This window comes from Hirsutella rhossiliensis (assembly GCF_020360975.1).
Source record: "Hirsutella rhossiliensis strain HR02 chromosome Unknown scaffold00001, whole genome shotgun sequence".
Taxonomy (NCBI): domain Eukaryota; kingdom Fungi; phylum Ascomycota; class Sordariomycetes; order Hypocreales; family Ophiocordycipitaceae; genus Hirsutella; species Hirsutella rhossiliensis.
In genome coordinates, this window is record NW_025408667.1 from 2,360,937 (window position 1) to 2,376,242 (window position 15,306).

Below are 15,306 nucleotides of genomic sequence, written 5' to 3' on the forward strand. Positions count from 1 at the left end.
TGAGGACGGGCAAGCTTTTGTATGCAACAAGCTCTCGTGGATTGAAAACTACTTTAGCCTCAAACCAAGGAACTCCAGTCTCCCTCCTCGGGGCGTGGCAGCCTCCTAGGCCCACCAGAGCATATTACAGTATTATGGCCGAGCGCTGGCCGGCCTCCGCAACATCCACCCACTGACATCACACACAGCGCACGGCGTCTGGGGGATCGTCGTTAATCGGCCTTTGGCGAAAAAGGGCACACAGTGTGCATGCATGGGACGCGCATACAAGCCCATACCAACCAACACAAAGGAGGCGCCCCTGGTGAGTGGACAATTGGGACATCCATCAATAGCTCGGGCGGCAAAGATGGTCTCAAGGGAAGGGATTTCGACGGGTCTAGCTCGTCTGTAGATGGAGGAGAGTAGCCCCGGCAACGCTCTTTGCTCCTCTCGCCCCAGTCAGTGCCTTCGCCCTGAGGCTCTGAGACAAGGCGTATCCAGCGGGTTTTCGGCGCCTGGGTCTCGTTGTTGTGCGGATGGGCGAGACAACGAGCTCGCCTTGTCTCAGAGGGCGAGTCTCTGTTTTTTCTTCCCTTTTCTTGGTGTTTCCCTGGACAGCATCTTCCCCTTCTTCTCATTCCCCATACGCCCATTGTGGAAACACCAGCGCATTGGATGCAGCGTCGACAGAGACTGGACCATGCCATGTCTGTATCAACCCACCATCTGCAGCCATCTAAGTCCAACACCAGCACTCCGTAGGGGAGGGGAGTGGAGACCCTGCGAGTCCGTCAACGAGCGCGCGGCTTTTGTGTGGGCTCAGTCAGGCAAGGCGATGTGACTCGAGAGCCGAGGGTTTCACCCCTATTCTTCTCGCCTCCAAGCACCAGAGATTGACCGAATAATCCAAGTCCATCGGTGTGTTATTAGTACACCTGCAAACGGCCGGGAAGCGTCCTCTTGAGCTTGAGTTTGCCAGGCTCACAAGGTACACTGTGCCAAGAAGGCGCCGGCATTTGAAGACCATCGGTAGGAGAAAAGGGAGGCAAAAAATTGTAAACTAAAAATCGATAAATTTTCAAGCATGGACGTCAAGCTTCTGCCTGCTGCGGAGCAGTGACGATGACGCACTTTGCAGGGAAGCCCCTCCCTGCCGTGGGGCCCTCGGAGGGAGACCGGGGCCAATTATCGTCAACTCCATGAGCACGGTGTTGGTGGGAACAATGGAGGACAAGGAGGCAGATGTTTCGAGTGGACAATTGCTACCAGAAAATAATCGTTTACTGTACACGACGCCCTCTTCCTCCGGCTGTCTCCAAACTGGAGGGACAGCGGATCCTCTGTTGCTTCGGGAATGGGACCGAAATATTTTCGACAGAGATCCCTCGTTCCTTGGCGATGATCCCAGCTTTCGATTGCCCAGTTATTCATATCCCGAGTATGTACATGTAACTTCAGCTGGACACGCGACGCCGCCCAAGACGACCGGAGAGTCCGGGGCCAGACTCGGGCAGGCAACACTGCGCTGTCGTTGACGATGAAGGCCAGCTTGCATGTTTTCCGTGGCCTTCTCACCACCGGATGCTGTCTCCGTACAGTATTCGTACTAAAAACAGATCGAAGCTCGGCTCCCGAGCCCGTTCAAGGTCCATCGTCATCGCTCCCCCTGACCGCTCCCCCCCAACCCCCATCTCCCCCATGTCCGCCTTGGCTCGTCCCGCGCAACGCACCACGAGATTTTGCCGCATTGCCGCATTGCGTCATCCGCTGAGTACGCAGCCTTCTCGTGATCGATGGCCAGCGCGTGCAACACACGGCGCAACACACAGCCCGGTTTGTGGGAACTGCATGCTCCAATCAACAGATTTCATCCCGTCCAAAACTCTCCCCTTATTTTTCCCTTTTCGTTTGACCCTGCCTTGCACGGTATCGTGCTTGTAGGTGCCCGGGCGAGACTCACCGGCATCCATGTCGGGTGGGTAATTACATGGATGCTCCCCTACAGTATCAGCAGTATTAATTGAAGCCCTTGTTTGACGCTGCCGTGTGACAAGCCGTCAATGGCCGAGGAACACAGAAGTCAGCTTATGGGTGGGTACGGGGCACCGGTGGTCCGGCGCGGTCAGTCGTCATCGTGCAGTCCAAGGTGACGCATCTGATCTGTCAAGTGCCGGCCCAGTTCCGACCTGCATAATGTGTGCTTCATCCAAGCCTTTCCTCCACGAAATGGCTTGTTTCAATCACAACCTCTGGAGCTGGCGTGGGGCCGGAGCCGAGAGATCGAACCCCGGAGTCTTCCCGGCGAGGGATCCCTGCCGTGGTGCCGGACAGTCGATGTCTGATGGACAGCCACCCCTTCACCAGGCAACAAGATTATGATGGCTTGATCTTCCCCTCTTCATACAGCCGTCAGAAATTGGCGCACGTTAGGGCTGCCAGCCGATTACAAAACGTCAAATGTACCGTGACACGCCCTTGCAGCACTGTCCAACGCCCTCATTGTTCGCTCCAAGCACCACCCACGAGTTTCCAAGTCCGTACAGTCGAGGCCAAGAATGTCTTCTGCACGGGCTGCCGTTTCATCCCCTTCAATCGACGCCGGCACGATCTTTAGTCTCGTCATCATCACCATCCCGAGATCTGCTCGCATGGTGGCGTACGCTCTCCGCCTTGGCAGCAGCTTTCTCTCCTATTCGGCCGCATTGGGCGTCAGGCATGTAAAGGGACTGGAACTGCCTGCTTAAGCCCTGTAGCGCATAAGCCATATGCACCTTTCTTTTTCCCGACCTCCTTTGCAGTACCCTTCTGTGCGTTAAGTAATTATAGAAGAACTGCAAAAGCTTGTTCAAGACTGCTTCTGGCCGCCAAGGCCATGCAAGGAACTCGCCCTCATCTAACGCCTCAACCGAACGCCTCCCAGACTAGGCGCCGCCACTGAAATATTTCAAGGGAAACGGCAAACATCCCCTCTTGACGGGGCCCCCCAAAGTTACTCCGAGCCCAGCACTGAGATCAGATGAAAGTTGGCAAACCACCGTTCTCGTGACTGCAGTGGACTGTTCGGCCAGTCCTCCGCGTGGGCGCTCCATGAAGCCTTGAATATCGCCAGAGCCCAAGAGGGTGCAACGCAGCAACAACCCCTCCAGCTCACGCAAAGTGCAAGTGCAAGTGCAAGAATAGAGAGATCTGAAACATTAATGTGGCAAGGGATTGCGGCCTCATAGTCCATACTCCCTCATGGGACGGTAGTTTGTTTGCAGGTGTCCATGTCTCACCGATCATTGCCTGACCGACGTGCCCTTAGTCTGGCCCGCCCTATCTCTACGCCTCCATTCCACACGCACCATGCGAGCGACCGAAGAACCAGCGAGGTCGCCACCCGGCCGATCGACGCCAAGGCTTACTGTGTCCTGTCCCTTTGCTGTGGCTCATGCTTCGCCGACAAATCGCCAGCAAAACGTGCTTGAGGGCACCCTTTGAATAATGAGCCCCATCCTCAGAACACCGGACTTGTGTCCAGGTTAAGAGAGACAGCAGCTTATGGCTGTCACGGATTGGCCACTGCCCATCCACTATTCTAGGCTAAGGTGCCGCTGCTGCCCTGCCAAGAGTCGTGGCTAAGCCTTTCGGCTCAGCGGTACCCGTGATTTCATGTTCTTGACGCCGACCGCCCTTGCGGCGTTGACCGCTATCGAGTAACTCCATGTTCTCACCCTGCCGACATGAGGCACGAATCATCTCTAGCCATGTCCACGATCTGCCTGACGCATCATTGAACGTTGGCGATTCTTTGTTTCTCCAAAACCTAGTCGCCGTTACGATCATGAAATGGCCGGGAAACGCTTGCGCCTTCTGGAAAAGTGTATTTCCGTCCAAGGGCTCGTTCTATAGTATTGCGCTTTCCTTACGCAACTCTTCGACGAAATCTATCATACCGGGGGCTTCACTCTGGCACCACTGCACCAGGATGCCTGGGATGAGGTTCCCGGCCCAGAGTCCCTGGTAGGTGTTGACTTCGACGCAGGCTATCCACTCACTTGCGTTTATAAAGCTGTCATTGTGTTTCGCGTGGCATCATAGGTGGCTTTCCCCTGACCTGAATGAATATGTTGAGCTGCACCGCGTCCTGGCACCAGCTTGACCAAACACCCCAGTCTCGTGGCTTTTATGGATGGTTATGCAAGGGGCTGTTCTACAGGGAGCAAAGTCTACAAGTCCCAGCCTTTATTATCAGGCAGGATATCTCTAGTACATAATCAGTGTGATATAGTTTCTCTAGCTCCAACAATGATCTTGAGAGGGCAGCTTCTAAGGCGCCCGCTCATCCGCTCTTTGTATAGCGTCGAGGGAGCCAGCAACGTTTAGTCATGCTGCAACATGATGGTAGCCACAGATGCCCTATGTTGAAATACTATTCCAATAGTTGATAGCGAATATCCCTTCCGACAAATACGAGGGGAGGGACCGGAAACATATGTCAATGGACTAAAGGGCAGCTTTGATACCTTCTATAGGATACACATAAGGTTCATCGAGGTTCGCAGCGTTCTGATGCATGTATTGAGAACACCACGATGTTACTCTCAGCTTGCAAGCCTAAACCTCAACAGTATCGGAGCTCTAAAGCCACGGCAGAATCAGCTACATGTATATATCGGATCAGAAACCGTGACCACGTGAATGACCGCATAACATGCAGATGAAGTTCTCATGAAAGCATGAGGACGTCGCTCACTAGCATGGTCGGGGGAATTGGAGAAGTCGTAACAATTGACCCGAGTTCCAAAATCTGGAACGCAAGATCGCCGATTCGCAAAACCAAACTTTGACAGTTGAAAAGGAATCGTAAAGTGTACCCGCAGCACGAAACATATGTACCGCAGCTTCATATTGCTTGCTTCTTCCCCGACATGATATGATCACTTTGCATCACCAATCACGAGCGTGGGTCCTGAGGCATACATTCCACATGTAACAACCAGCTTCAGTGAACTAGACTTGACTTCTAAAAGCTTCGTAGGCCAAATTTTTCGAGTCGAATCCATGCATGTACACATATAAGGCATGCACAACGGGCTAAGAAGACATTACTACATTGCTCCTAAAATAGAGTCACTTTGATTCATAAGTGCGGTCCGTCGCGGTCCGTTCCATAATCACGGCACACCTGCAGACACGGCAAGCACACACATGATCGCCGAGGCCCTTGATCGTGAGAAGAGTAAGAAATATCTTGCAATTAGTGTCCATATACACCGTCACTTCACTTTAACGAAACTGCACCGTGCATAAGTCTCCAAGTTCTCTCCGCTCACATACCCTGGCGTCAGAACTCGATCAATTGATGTCCAATGGCATCCATCCCCAACAAATGGTGAGAATATCAAAAGGGGTTGAGACAAAAGTCTTTTGCCTCTTCAGTCTTGTTTCGAAAGCTTAGCTACGGCGCCTCGAAAAGCTAAAGACATGTGTGCAACCATGGAAAGAAGGGTAGTGAATCTCGCCTCTGCCGACCACGTGGAATAGCCGCCTCGGGCTCGACCGCGGACTTCTGCTAGGGTGGGACAGTTTGGAATGCTCGAAGTCCAGACCACTGTCCAAAGGACCAACTGAAACGACATGTACATGTATCAACAACCGCCACCGCCTGCGCAAAAAAAGGTCTCCGCCACTTGATGCAAATCTGTACTGGGGAGGTCGATTTCTTGAGCTCACAGAGCTCGGGGTACATTCTTGGTCCATTTACTAGGTATATCTGTGGCAAAGGGTCGACTTGGAGAGACACTGCAAACTTCATCAATGGCTCTCCAAGTGAATCGAGCACCTCTGTTCAAGTCGAGCCATCGGACACAGGACAAGACCCCGGCGATCTCTTGATACGTTTTGCTTCAACAGAGATGTCAAACTCGAAGATGTCCATTGGCAATCCCAGGGTCGTACACGCGTTAGGGACATCAACAATGCCTGCAATAGATCCCTTGATCGGGGCGCAAGACAGGAGCATATACGCCTGCTCGCCCGAGTAGCCTAAAATTTCAATGAAACGAGTTAGCAGCTCTGTCTGGGGCGGCTCTATGTAAATTGCGTGATTGCTCGGAGCTTGCTCTCCCCAGTTTCTTACCAAACTGCTTCAGATACTCAATCGCTCGAAGGCATGCCTGGCGATAGGCAATCGTCGCATCAAGAAAATGCTGCTTCCCCGACTCGTCGACGGAGAATCCTTCAAATGTCAGGTAGCGAGATGGCCCAAACAACGGGGCCACTTCGCCCGGCCTAAACACCGGGCTCATGATGGCCCGCTCCCTCATACCATTCTTGATCAGTCCAAAATTAATCGTGATCACTCCAGCCTATAACGTTGAACAAAGTTTGCTATTGTCAGCATAGGTCCCCGTTTTCAATCCAAGCTTCAATCAGTAGCCCGGCTGACAGCAAGAAGGGACGCGTTGAGAATATGCGAGGAAAGTTGGGGAGCGTGTGAATCTCACCATCTCGATTGCTCCACAAAAGCTGATTTCCCCGTCCCCTTGGCTGAAATGAAGGTCTCCAACGGAAAACTTGGCCCCCGGGACATGTACCGGAAGATAGGTCTTAGAGCCTCTCGAGATGTTGTTAATGTCCACGTTGCCGCCATGCTCCGGACGTCCTGGAATGGTTCGTGCTCCCTCACGAGCAATCTTTGCCTTGAGGTTGTCGCCGGCCTTTCCGGCATGTGAGTTCTCCTCATATGGTGCGAGGGCCACGACCTGACCAGGATGCGACTGTGCACAAGTAGAAATCAGAGCCGACTCTCTACGATTCCACTCAGCCAGGAGCTCGGCTGAGGGAGCGCAGCCAAGAATGCCTGGGTGAATCAGGCCCGCGAAACGGACCCCAGGAATATGGCGGCTGGTGCAGTAGATGCCGTCAAAGTCCCATATTGCCTTGGCGGCTTTGGGGTAGTGGCGGTCCAGAAACCCGCCTCCGTTCTCGCGAGCAAAGATGCCGCTGAAGCCCCACGGCGAATGATCAAAGGGCTGGATGTCGGTGATGTTGACGACCAAGAGATCTCCCGGCTCGCTGCCCTCAATCTCAAACGGGCCGGTAAGATAGTGGAATTTGGTGAGCACGGCGTCACGGATATCGTCGGCACTGTCGTTATTCTTGATCTGCCCGCCGGTCCAATCAAGGCATTCAATCTTGACCGTCTCTCCCGGCTTGATCGAGGCGATATTAGGAACTAGGTTGCCGCACGCCGGTCAGTCTCCTCTTTTGGCCTGACAGCTGCTACCGGCTTACTGTCTGGATGCCAGCGGTTGTGCAAATACGGCTGCTCGGAAGCAGGTACGTCAAAGGACACGGACTGGGCGGTGCGAATCTTTCCGGGCATGTTCGGTGCCTATCGATGAAGACTATGAAGCCGGTGGCAGCTCTTGGGAGATATGATGGGGGTCCGGGCCGGATAGTTGAGAGCGCGAGCATCGGCCACGTCGGATCGGGACATGAGGGATAAAGCACTTGCATACAATATATATACCGGACCTGTCACTATTTAGCCGCGGTACGACTCTGCTCAGCTCAGACTTCAGCCCTCTCGCTACCCCGCAGAGATGATTTCTGCTTGACCTATGGGATGCGATTGACGGTTTTTATAGATCGGATCACGTTGGCTCCGAGATGGATTCTGCTGCCAGTTTGATTGGGCTACAGCGTTGACTTGCGCGACCTTTGCAGCCAGGCATCGTTCCTCTTACGATGAAATAAGAGAAACAAGGGAAGAACGAATAATCGATTAATGTAGCACAGTGACTTCGTCTTGCATATAGTTTGATGATGGCTGCGGCACACACCCAAAGACACACCCACGCCGACGGCAACAGCAGAAGCCAGAAGAAGAGGGACGACGAGACTTAGGGAAGCAAAGGAAAAGGAAATCAACGACGCAGGGAAAGAGGAGGAAAAAGTGTATTAAGAAGAGATGTGAAGAAGATGAAGAGAATAATGCACGCTAGCTAGCTAAGGGGGGGAAGGAGACCCCTTTTATAGACCGAATTTTCCTTCCTTCTCCCCTAGACGAACAGGGGGCCAAGGGATCATCTGATCAAGAAGCAGGTTAGCTAAAGACTCTGCCAGGGACTCTGCTAAAGACTCTGCTGCGCGGGCTGTATTCTTAGGGGGTAGAGATGCTCCTGTTAAAATAGAGACAGTGCAAGCCCTCATCGTATCCGCCAGGCCACATATTTAAGAACGATGAGGATCCCCTCGCCTTCCCAAGATCCTCTTTCAATGTTTGAACGGATATCAGTTCATCATTCACAGCTTCTCCATGCAGTGTGCTGCATATTCGAGACCAATTTCAGTGATATTAGCCGAGCTGGGCCAGAATCCCCCAGGGGATTATCATGTGCAGGAGTTTCCAGGAAAAGGCCGTGAAAAGGATCGCAATGCTTAAAGCGCTCGCGGAAATGGTGCATGTTAAACAAGGGGGCTTTCTTTTCATTCAACGGAGCATCAAGACCAGTATCGTCGACATCAGCCCGACTCATATCCAGCTGCCAAAGGGTTGGTTGAAGTTCTGAATGTATTTAACCGGTGCGCCGTCAAGGACCGCTGAAATGTCTATGCCCATACAGGCTCTCTCTCGAAGTCTTTTGGCAATGAATGAAAGTTTCTTCTGGATGCCTGCACTAAGGAAAGGCCGGCGGTCGGTTGCTGTCTTTCATACTTATGCTCTCTCATGGCAGCGTGAGAAGTTTGATGTTTTCATCCTCTGATAGAAGCAAATGCCAGGCAGAGGAGATGATCCCATATTTATTATCCTCTCGCCCTTCTTGCATAGAGCCGCATACATCTTATATGCACTATGTACTGGCATTGACAAAGCTTAATGTAGTTATTACTAAGAAGCCAATAAAGACGGACACATTTACTTATAGACTGTCAGATTACACATGGTGACTCTTTCAGCTACATGGGCAGTCTGATTTATTGCACTTCAAGGCGAAGATGCCCCGTTTCACTTCGACCTTGGTTGTGATCGTGTCGGGAAACTCTAAGCCGTGTGGGCAGCCACCAAACCTTTTGGCTGGTTCCGCAGAGCCTCTACTCTCTTCTAAGAGACATTAAATTGTACCGGTTTGTTGCTTTAGCGCTGCAGGCAGAGCTTACTCCTAGTTCAATTGCAAGGTGCCGGCGCCGACTCGGCGCCGACACGGCCCTTTAGCTGAGGAAACCTGCGACTAGTAGGCTTAGGTCCGAATTGAGCACCGGTCGTTGTGTGTACCAAAATCAACGAAAAGCCCGGCCTTTTTCTGTTCCTCGCTTGCCAAAAACTAATTATACCCGGCAAGCCAAGTCCGACGTTAACTCCAGCTCTCGCGTGATGGTTGCAGAGAGCGAAGGGGGGGGAGTCGAAGCTCGAGGCTGGTCTAAACTGTAGATATAGAGTCAAGTAGTAACCGGCAACGCGAAAATGTAACGAAGCCACAGAAGATTGATGATGTATGAGATGCAGAGAAGAGCTCAGCGAGCTTGTATCCGTATCTTGTAAAAATAAATCTTCTTCTTATTACGAACAAAAGTGCCGAAGCGTAGAATCAGGCTACTGAAAGTAAAGTTAAAGGCATGGAAGTGGGATATAGCCGGTGGTTCTTTACATATCTACGGATCATTTGCCCAAAGGTAACAGAACCTCGGAGTCATGCAGATAAAACAAAACTTTATATCCATGATAACGAGAATATACAATTTCAAAGTAAAAACAGAGGTTAGTTTCAGGTAGATATAATATAATTTGCCGTATTCAAAATATGCAGTAGACAGAAAAAAATATTTATAGCCGCAAAGCACAGTGAGTCCTAGATCTTACGATCTCGATGCCACCGAAGAGGGAATATTACAGGAATTCAGCCGGCAAATTAACCAGACGCAAGGCAGGGCCCGTGTGGAGTCTCGGCCGCTCCCGCTCTTGACTTACAAGACAGAATAGTTCTCACGGCACAGTTTCAAAACATTTAGGTGACTGCGAGTAGGAGCTAGACCAGGATGGCGTCGGGGGATAGTAAGCGCAGCGGACGCTGCTTGGTATCGCCCGCCACCGTCGGAGCTCTGATTGCCGCTGGAGCTGTGACTGTGACTGTGGATAATATAATAAGGCCAGCCGGCAGCCATGCCTGCAGTAGTGCTGTTGTAGTGTGGTGATATCGCGATGATGAGGCGCGGGGTGGGCCATTGTGTACAGGTAGTGAATCAGTTGTATTAGCAGCGGAAGATAAGGTGCTCAGCGACAGCCTGAATATAATAAATCACCGGTGTTATGACATGTTCCACTTCGATGAATTGGAGTCTCCTAATTCCGCTATACACATGACAATGTAAATTAGAGTCCGTTGATGGTCGGTCCTATGCGCGGAATCCATCTTTTCTCTGTCGAGCCGTGCTAAGCAGGGAGAGCGCATAATAAGCGGTATGGCAGCTTCAAGTGCTAATTCCATGCGGGTAGAGGCTATTCATATTATCCATTTAGTCGCTACGCAAGCTTGTGTGGCAAAACGATCCCTAAGCTTACCGTCCGCGTCGGCGAACGTCGGCCTTGTAAGCCTTAGCCTACTGCATTTGGCCCGAAAGGAGAGATTAGTGTAGATGACCATTAACAGAAGATCACGTATTCGAGAGAGCTGCCTCTCCGTTGCAATTGTGATGCCATTGCTGGACGCCGTCCCTCCGATGGCGCCAAGAGACCATCCATTAACGATGGTATGGTGTATCATACACAACGCAGTTTTAGCCATATAACGCATACATCTTAATTCGCTTAAATAACGTACTTCCGAGCCTTTGGCCCATTAGCTTGAAGTTGCAACAACCCGGCCTGCCGATTGATCAGGGCCTTTTGGCCCTTACAACAATATAAGCGGCGCCTACTTAACAGCTACTTACTTAACGACTCCTCTAACGCCCGACAAAGGCAGCCGCCCAAGGGCAAATAGTAGAACTCTTGTTTTTTACCCGCTCGCCTGAATCCCAGAACTACTGTATCCGATCAAGGAAATACACCCGCGTTAAGAGTTCTGAGAATGCCTGAATGTTAACTTGTCCAACGCATATGTTGTTTTCCTGCCTTGCGGAGAAGTCCAGCGCAGCTTTGCCCTCCATCTTCGTTCCGCAATCAATAGCTATACCCTCTCATCGCGCACTAACGTACGTTCTCGTTTCTAAGACGTAACACTCTCTCATCGCAACTCGTCTCAAATTCTGCTTCTAATTTCGTAGATTCGATTTTTACGGGAACCATCCTCTTCGCCAATTCTTCATTCGCCCACTGCGATCGTCGATTTATTTTACGCCCTCCGACAACATGCACCCAATAGTTGGACCACAACACTCTTTGCACCGGGAAACGCCGCGGTCATCCGTCAAACCATCAATGCCCCCCTTCTCAGCAAGAAAACAGCGACCAGTGAACCCTCTTCATTCGACCTCGCTGAGCCTCTACAACCGTTCGGGGTCCTCGCTCAGCCGGCGATTGTCACACGATAACACGGACACCCTTGAGTTCAATTCACCGAATACTCCCAGGGTAGGCCCGATCATTGAACTTAGATGGAATGGGAAGTATTGACAGACATACATTAGGAGCCCTTGGAGGCGTGGAGCAAGCTACGAGCACTGAACGTAATCAAGATTGGATGTTTGGGTAGGATGGAGATCCCGCATAGCCAAGCTCAGTCGCATTCTTGCGTCGCTTCAACATACATACTCAGCTGTTCTTCTTCATTTTCTTGCCTATTAGAATGTGCGGGCTGTCTATAAATCTTTGCAACAACATTTACCACTTTACACCCGACGAATGGCGAGTACTAGAGGAAACACGCGCGTTTCTTCAACCCTTCTGGAAGATCACTCAACCCACAGAGGGTCGCTATGTCACTCTTGACCGTACGCTTTTCACCATGGATGCTCTCCATAAGCATCACACACGGTCTTTCCAAAAGTACTGCGACAAACATACACTCTACGGCTGCATTGCAGCCTCTTAGGCTGTCTTTGACAAGAACTAGCAGCTGACGCAGGAGAGCCCTGCATACGGGGCAGCAATGATGATTCATCCCTCGAGGCATATGGTTCACACCCAAAAGCATTGGCCCAAGTCACGGCATAAACCAGTTCTGGATAGCGTGAAGAAGTACTGGGAGGATCATTATCAGGTGCTGCCGATGAGCACCACCACCCCCGAACTTAGAAACCAGTTTCAGCCACTCGACGAATATGATCTGCTCACCCGAGAGCCCGATGTTGCTAGTAACTACGGACTCTTTAATATACTTTCTAGCTTAGTGTTATTAATAATACCTTATGCTAGCGATGTATTATATATATACTGCTCGCTGCCTGCTAGCCTAGGTATTATTAACGTTAAGGATAAGGCTAAAGGTCCTTAACAGCCTTGTAGCAGTTATATAGTAAGGGATACACGAGAAAACGCGGTCACATGTAATGAGTTAGTCGACGCGATGTTGTTATAGAGAGTGCCGGAAGCAGGGTATGCCAGAAGTGGGGTGTGCTGACTTAAACCCAACGTACTCTAGCAGGTGCTAAACATTCGCTGCCAATGGCAGACTATATGGTCACAACAAACTTCAATTACAATATAACACGGCACACCATCATTAGCCTGCTGCCGAGTGATTGTCTCGCTAATTGGTTGACCCGGCGGTTGGGACTTGTTCAGCTATTGGCTAGGTAACCGCAACAGCATAGCCTATTCAACAAGCCGCTATCGCACACCAAGACTTTGACCCCCAACGGCCCGGCCGTCCAGAGATCTTCCTGAAGCTTAGATAGTACTATAGTGGTCTTTTCGAAAGTGACATGTGGACACTCTTTCCGCCACCCAGCAAGCACCCGGCGCGGCTTACTCGTCGTGGGCAGAAGCGCCGACAACGGGATAAGGGTCGCGCTCCTCGAGCACGACACCGTCGTCACGCTTGACGGCCTGGCGTCCGGCGCCGGTGTTTTGTGCCTGGAGGGCGTCGTTTTTGGCGTCGTTTTGGGCTTGCTGCTGGGCGTTGATCTTGTTGTCATCGTCGCCGTTGTTTCGCTTGCCGTTGGCCTTGTTGCCGTTGGCCTTGTTGCCGTTCTTATTCTTGCCCTTATTCTTGCCCTTATTCTTGCCCTTCTTGGCCCGAGGCTTCAGCTCGTTCTCGCTGCGAGCAGCCAGAGGTGCCGCAGCTGCAGCGCCATAGTTGATGCCAAGGGCTGGGCCTACAGTCAACATTGGATTCCTGATGGGGAATTTCAAGGCGATAACTTACCTCGGTTGGTGAGATCAATGCTGTTGCCATCAGGGTTGGCAATAGGTTGGGCAAAGGAATATGGGGTGGACACGACAAAAACAAAAAGAGAGAGAACCTCGGCGAACTTCATATTGACGGCGTTGTTGGGCGAGAGTCGGAACAGGAGTTAATAAGGATAATAAAACAAGCATCTAGCTGGGGAGCACAACTCGGGGACTCAGTCACAGACTTGAGTGGACAAGAAAACACAAGGACAAAACAAGGCAGGCTGCAGTGAGGAGACAAGACGCCAAGAGTGGAAGTGAGAGAGTCAATATTTATATTCTTGAAGACGAGACTGGAGACTACTGGACTGATGACTGGTTTCCTCTGATAATTCTCGAGTCAGATGGGAGCCGACGCGATGGATATGGATGCAAAGCTCCTTGAGGGTAGACGGTGGCCGAAACAGCAGACGACTCTGCATCTGACAAGCACTGGGACAGGGAGGCCTGGTAGGCCTGGGCTGGATTGACGAAACGTCAAGCGGTCATAGAGGGAGAGCGAGTGCCCGCCAGGGCCGCCGGTGTCATCTGGACATGAGCCATTTCGGATGCAGCAGAGGTGGGCCGGAGATCCATCGTCCAAGAGCTGCCATGTGTTTCTGGAGTTCAAGGAGATGGGACCAAAGTCATGTCGCGCTGCGACGGCCCTGGGTCGACTCATCGGCGGGCAAGGGTTTTTCCATGTCACGAACCTCTGATGAGTGCTCACCGGCAGTAGCGATATCAGGGATCATCTCTGTTCCCGGAGTCCTGAGCGAGAATCTAGACCCTAGCGAAACGTGGCATTTGCCGGAAACATGAGCGGAAACACAGCTGAGAGCCGCCATGTAGCCATTACTCGGAGGTTCAATACACTGCTAACTCTGTCCGCCGCAAATTACATGATTCAAGATGACACACTCTCAGCAGGTTCAGATTGACTGTCCAAGTCAGACTTGGACAGCCGACGACCACGAGGAGGGCCTAGGGCGCCGCGGGGCTTTCTGATTCGGGTCCCGCGCTTGCTCTCAGCGTTGGGACCGATGTAGGCAAACGAGGGGTGACATGCAATATAGAAGCGGGCACATCTATAGCAAGTTTGTTCCTGCGACGTGCCAAACGTGTGTGGGGTGTACAGAACCACACTATAAAGTCAGCTCACCCACTTGGGGGCACACCCACTTAAGGGCACGTCTCATACAACCAAGACAGCATATTCTAATAGCAATTGAAGCCGCGTTTTTACATCGCGATACTTAATTATAGTGTTTTCCTACTATTCTAGCTGCCAGTTTCTATATAGAGCTTCAAAATCCGCCTTCTAATTAGCTATTGCGACGGCAGACGGCTTAAGGGCGCGTTAAAGCTATTTCCTCGTCTTGATGACTTATTTAATCCGTATAAACCGGCCATTTAGATCTTAGGCGATTTTTCGTTGCTTTTAAGGCCGTAGACGATATAATTAATGCTTAAGCTATTATATGCGTAGCTATGCCGTTATAAGCTGCGTGTTCTAACGATTAAGGCTACGGCCAACTTTGCTAAAAAGCACACGGATCGTACGGTCAACTTAACCGCGATTTTCGAGCCCCCTAATAAGCCTATAGACTTCCTACGATCGTCTCGGTGTTTTAAGGGCATCGCTATTATCTATTAAGCTTAAATTCTTCTTCCTCTTTAGTAGTGACGGCGTTAACGGCGCGGGTAAGACGAAGCGGCTTATTAATGGCTTTGCTATATTAACTGGCTAAAGTCCTATCCCTCGCCACCCCCCTTTAATATTTTTCTCGGTTAGGCCGGCCTACTAGGCCTAATAATAGCAGCGAAGGAAAAGTGCCTTGCTAATTAGTGCTATATCGTCGAGAGAAGCGATTTTTTAGAGTTAACGTCGGTAGGCAGCTTTAATCGGCGAAAAAATCGAGATATCGAGAGGTTAAAGGACGTGCGAGGCGTATAGAGGTAGGAAAAGGAGATATATACCGTATAAGAAGCATTCGTATATAAAATCGTTAGTCTAATAGCTTCCG

At 51.1% G+C, this 15,306-nt stretch overlaps 2 protein-coding genes across 2 annotated transcripts; both read right to left on the bottom strand.

Annotated features, from left to right (window-relative positions):
• Nucleotides 1-5,812: 5,812 nt before the first annotated feature.
• HRG_00328 (acetamidase/Formamidase family domain-containing protein) lies at nucleotides 5,813-7,351 on the bottom strand (the record flags this gene model as incomplete). Its single annotated transcript, XM_044858799.1, has 5 exons — nucleotides 5,813-6,009; nucleotides 6,104-6,332; nucleotides 6,471-6,743; nucleotides 6,855-7,201; nucleotides 7,261-7,351. The coding sequence occupies 5 exons, from the start codon at nucleotides 7,349-7,351 to the stop codon at nucleotides 5,813-5,815; spliced, it is 1,137 nt and encodes a 378-aa protein (XP_044725199.1).
• Nucleotides 7,352-12,874: 5,523 nt separating this feature from the next.
• Nucleotides 12,875-13,386, bottom strand: HRG_00329 (uncharacterized protein; the record flags this gene model as incomplete). The annotated part of the gene is made up of 2 exons (XM_044858800.1): nucleotides 12,875-13,218; nucleotides 13,275-13,386. The coding sequence occupies 2 exons, from the start codon at nucleotides 13,384-13,386 to the stop codon at nucleotides 12,875-12,877; spliced, it is 456 nt and encodes a 151-aa protein (XP_044725200.1).
• Between the last annotated feature and the right edge of the window lie 1,920 nt (nucleotides 13,387-15,306).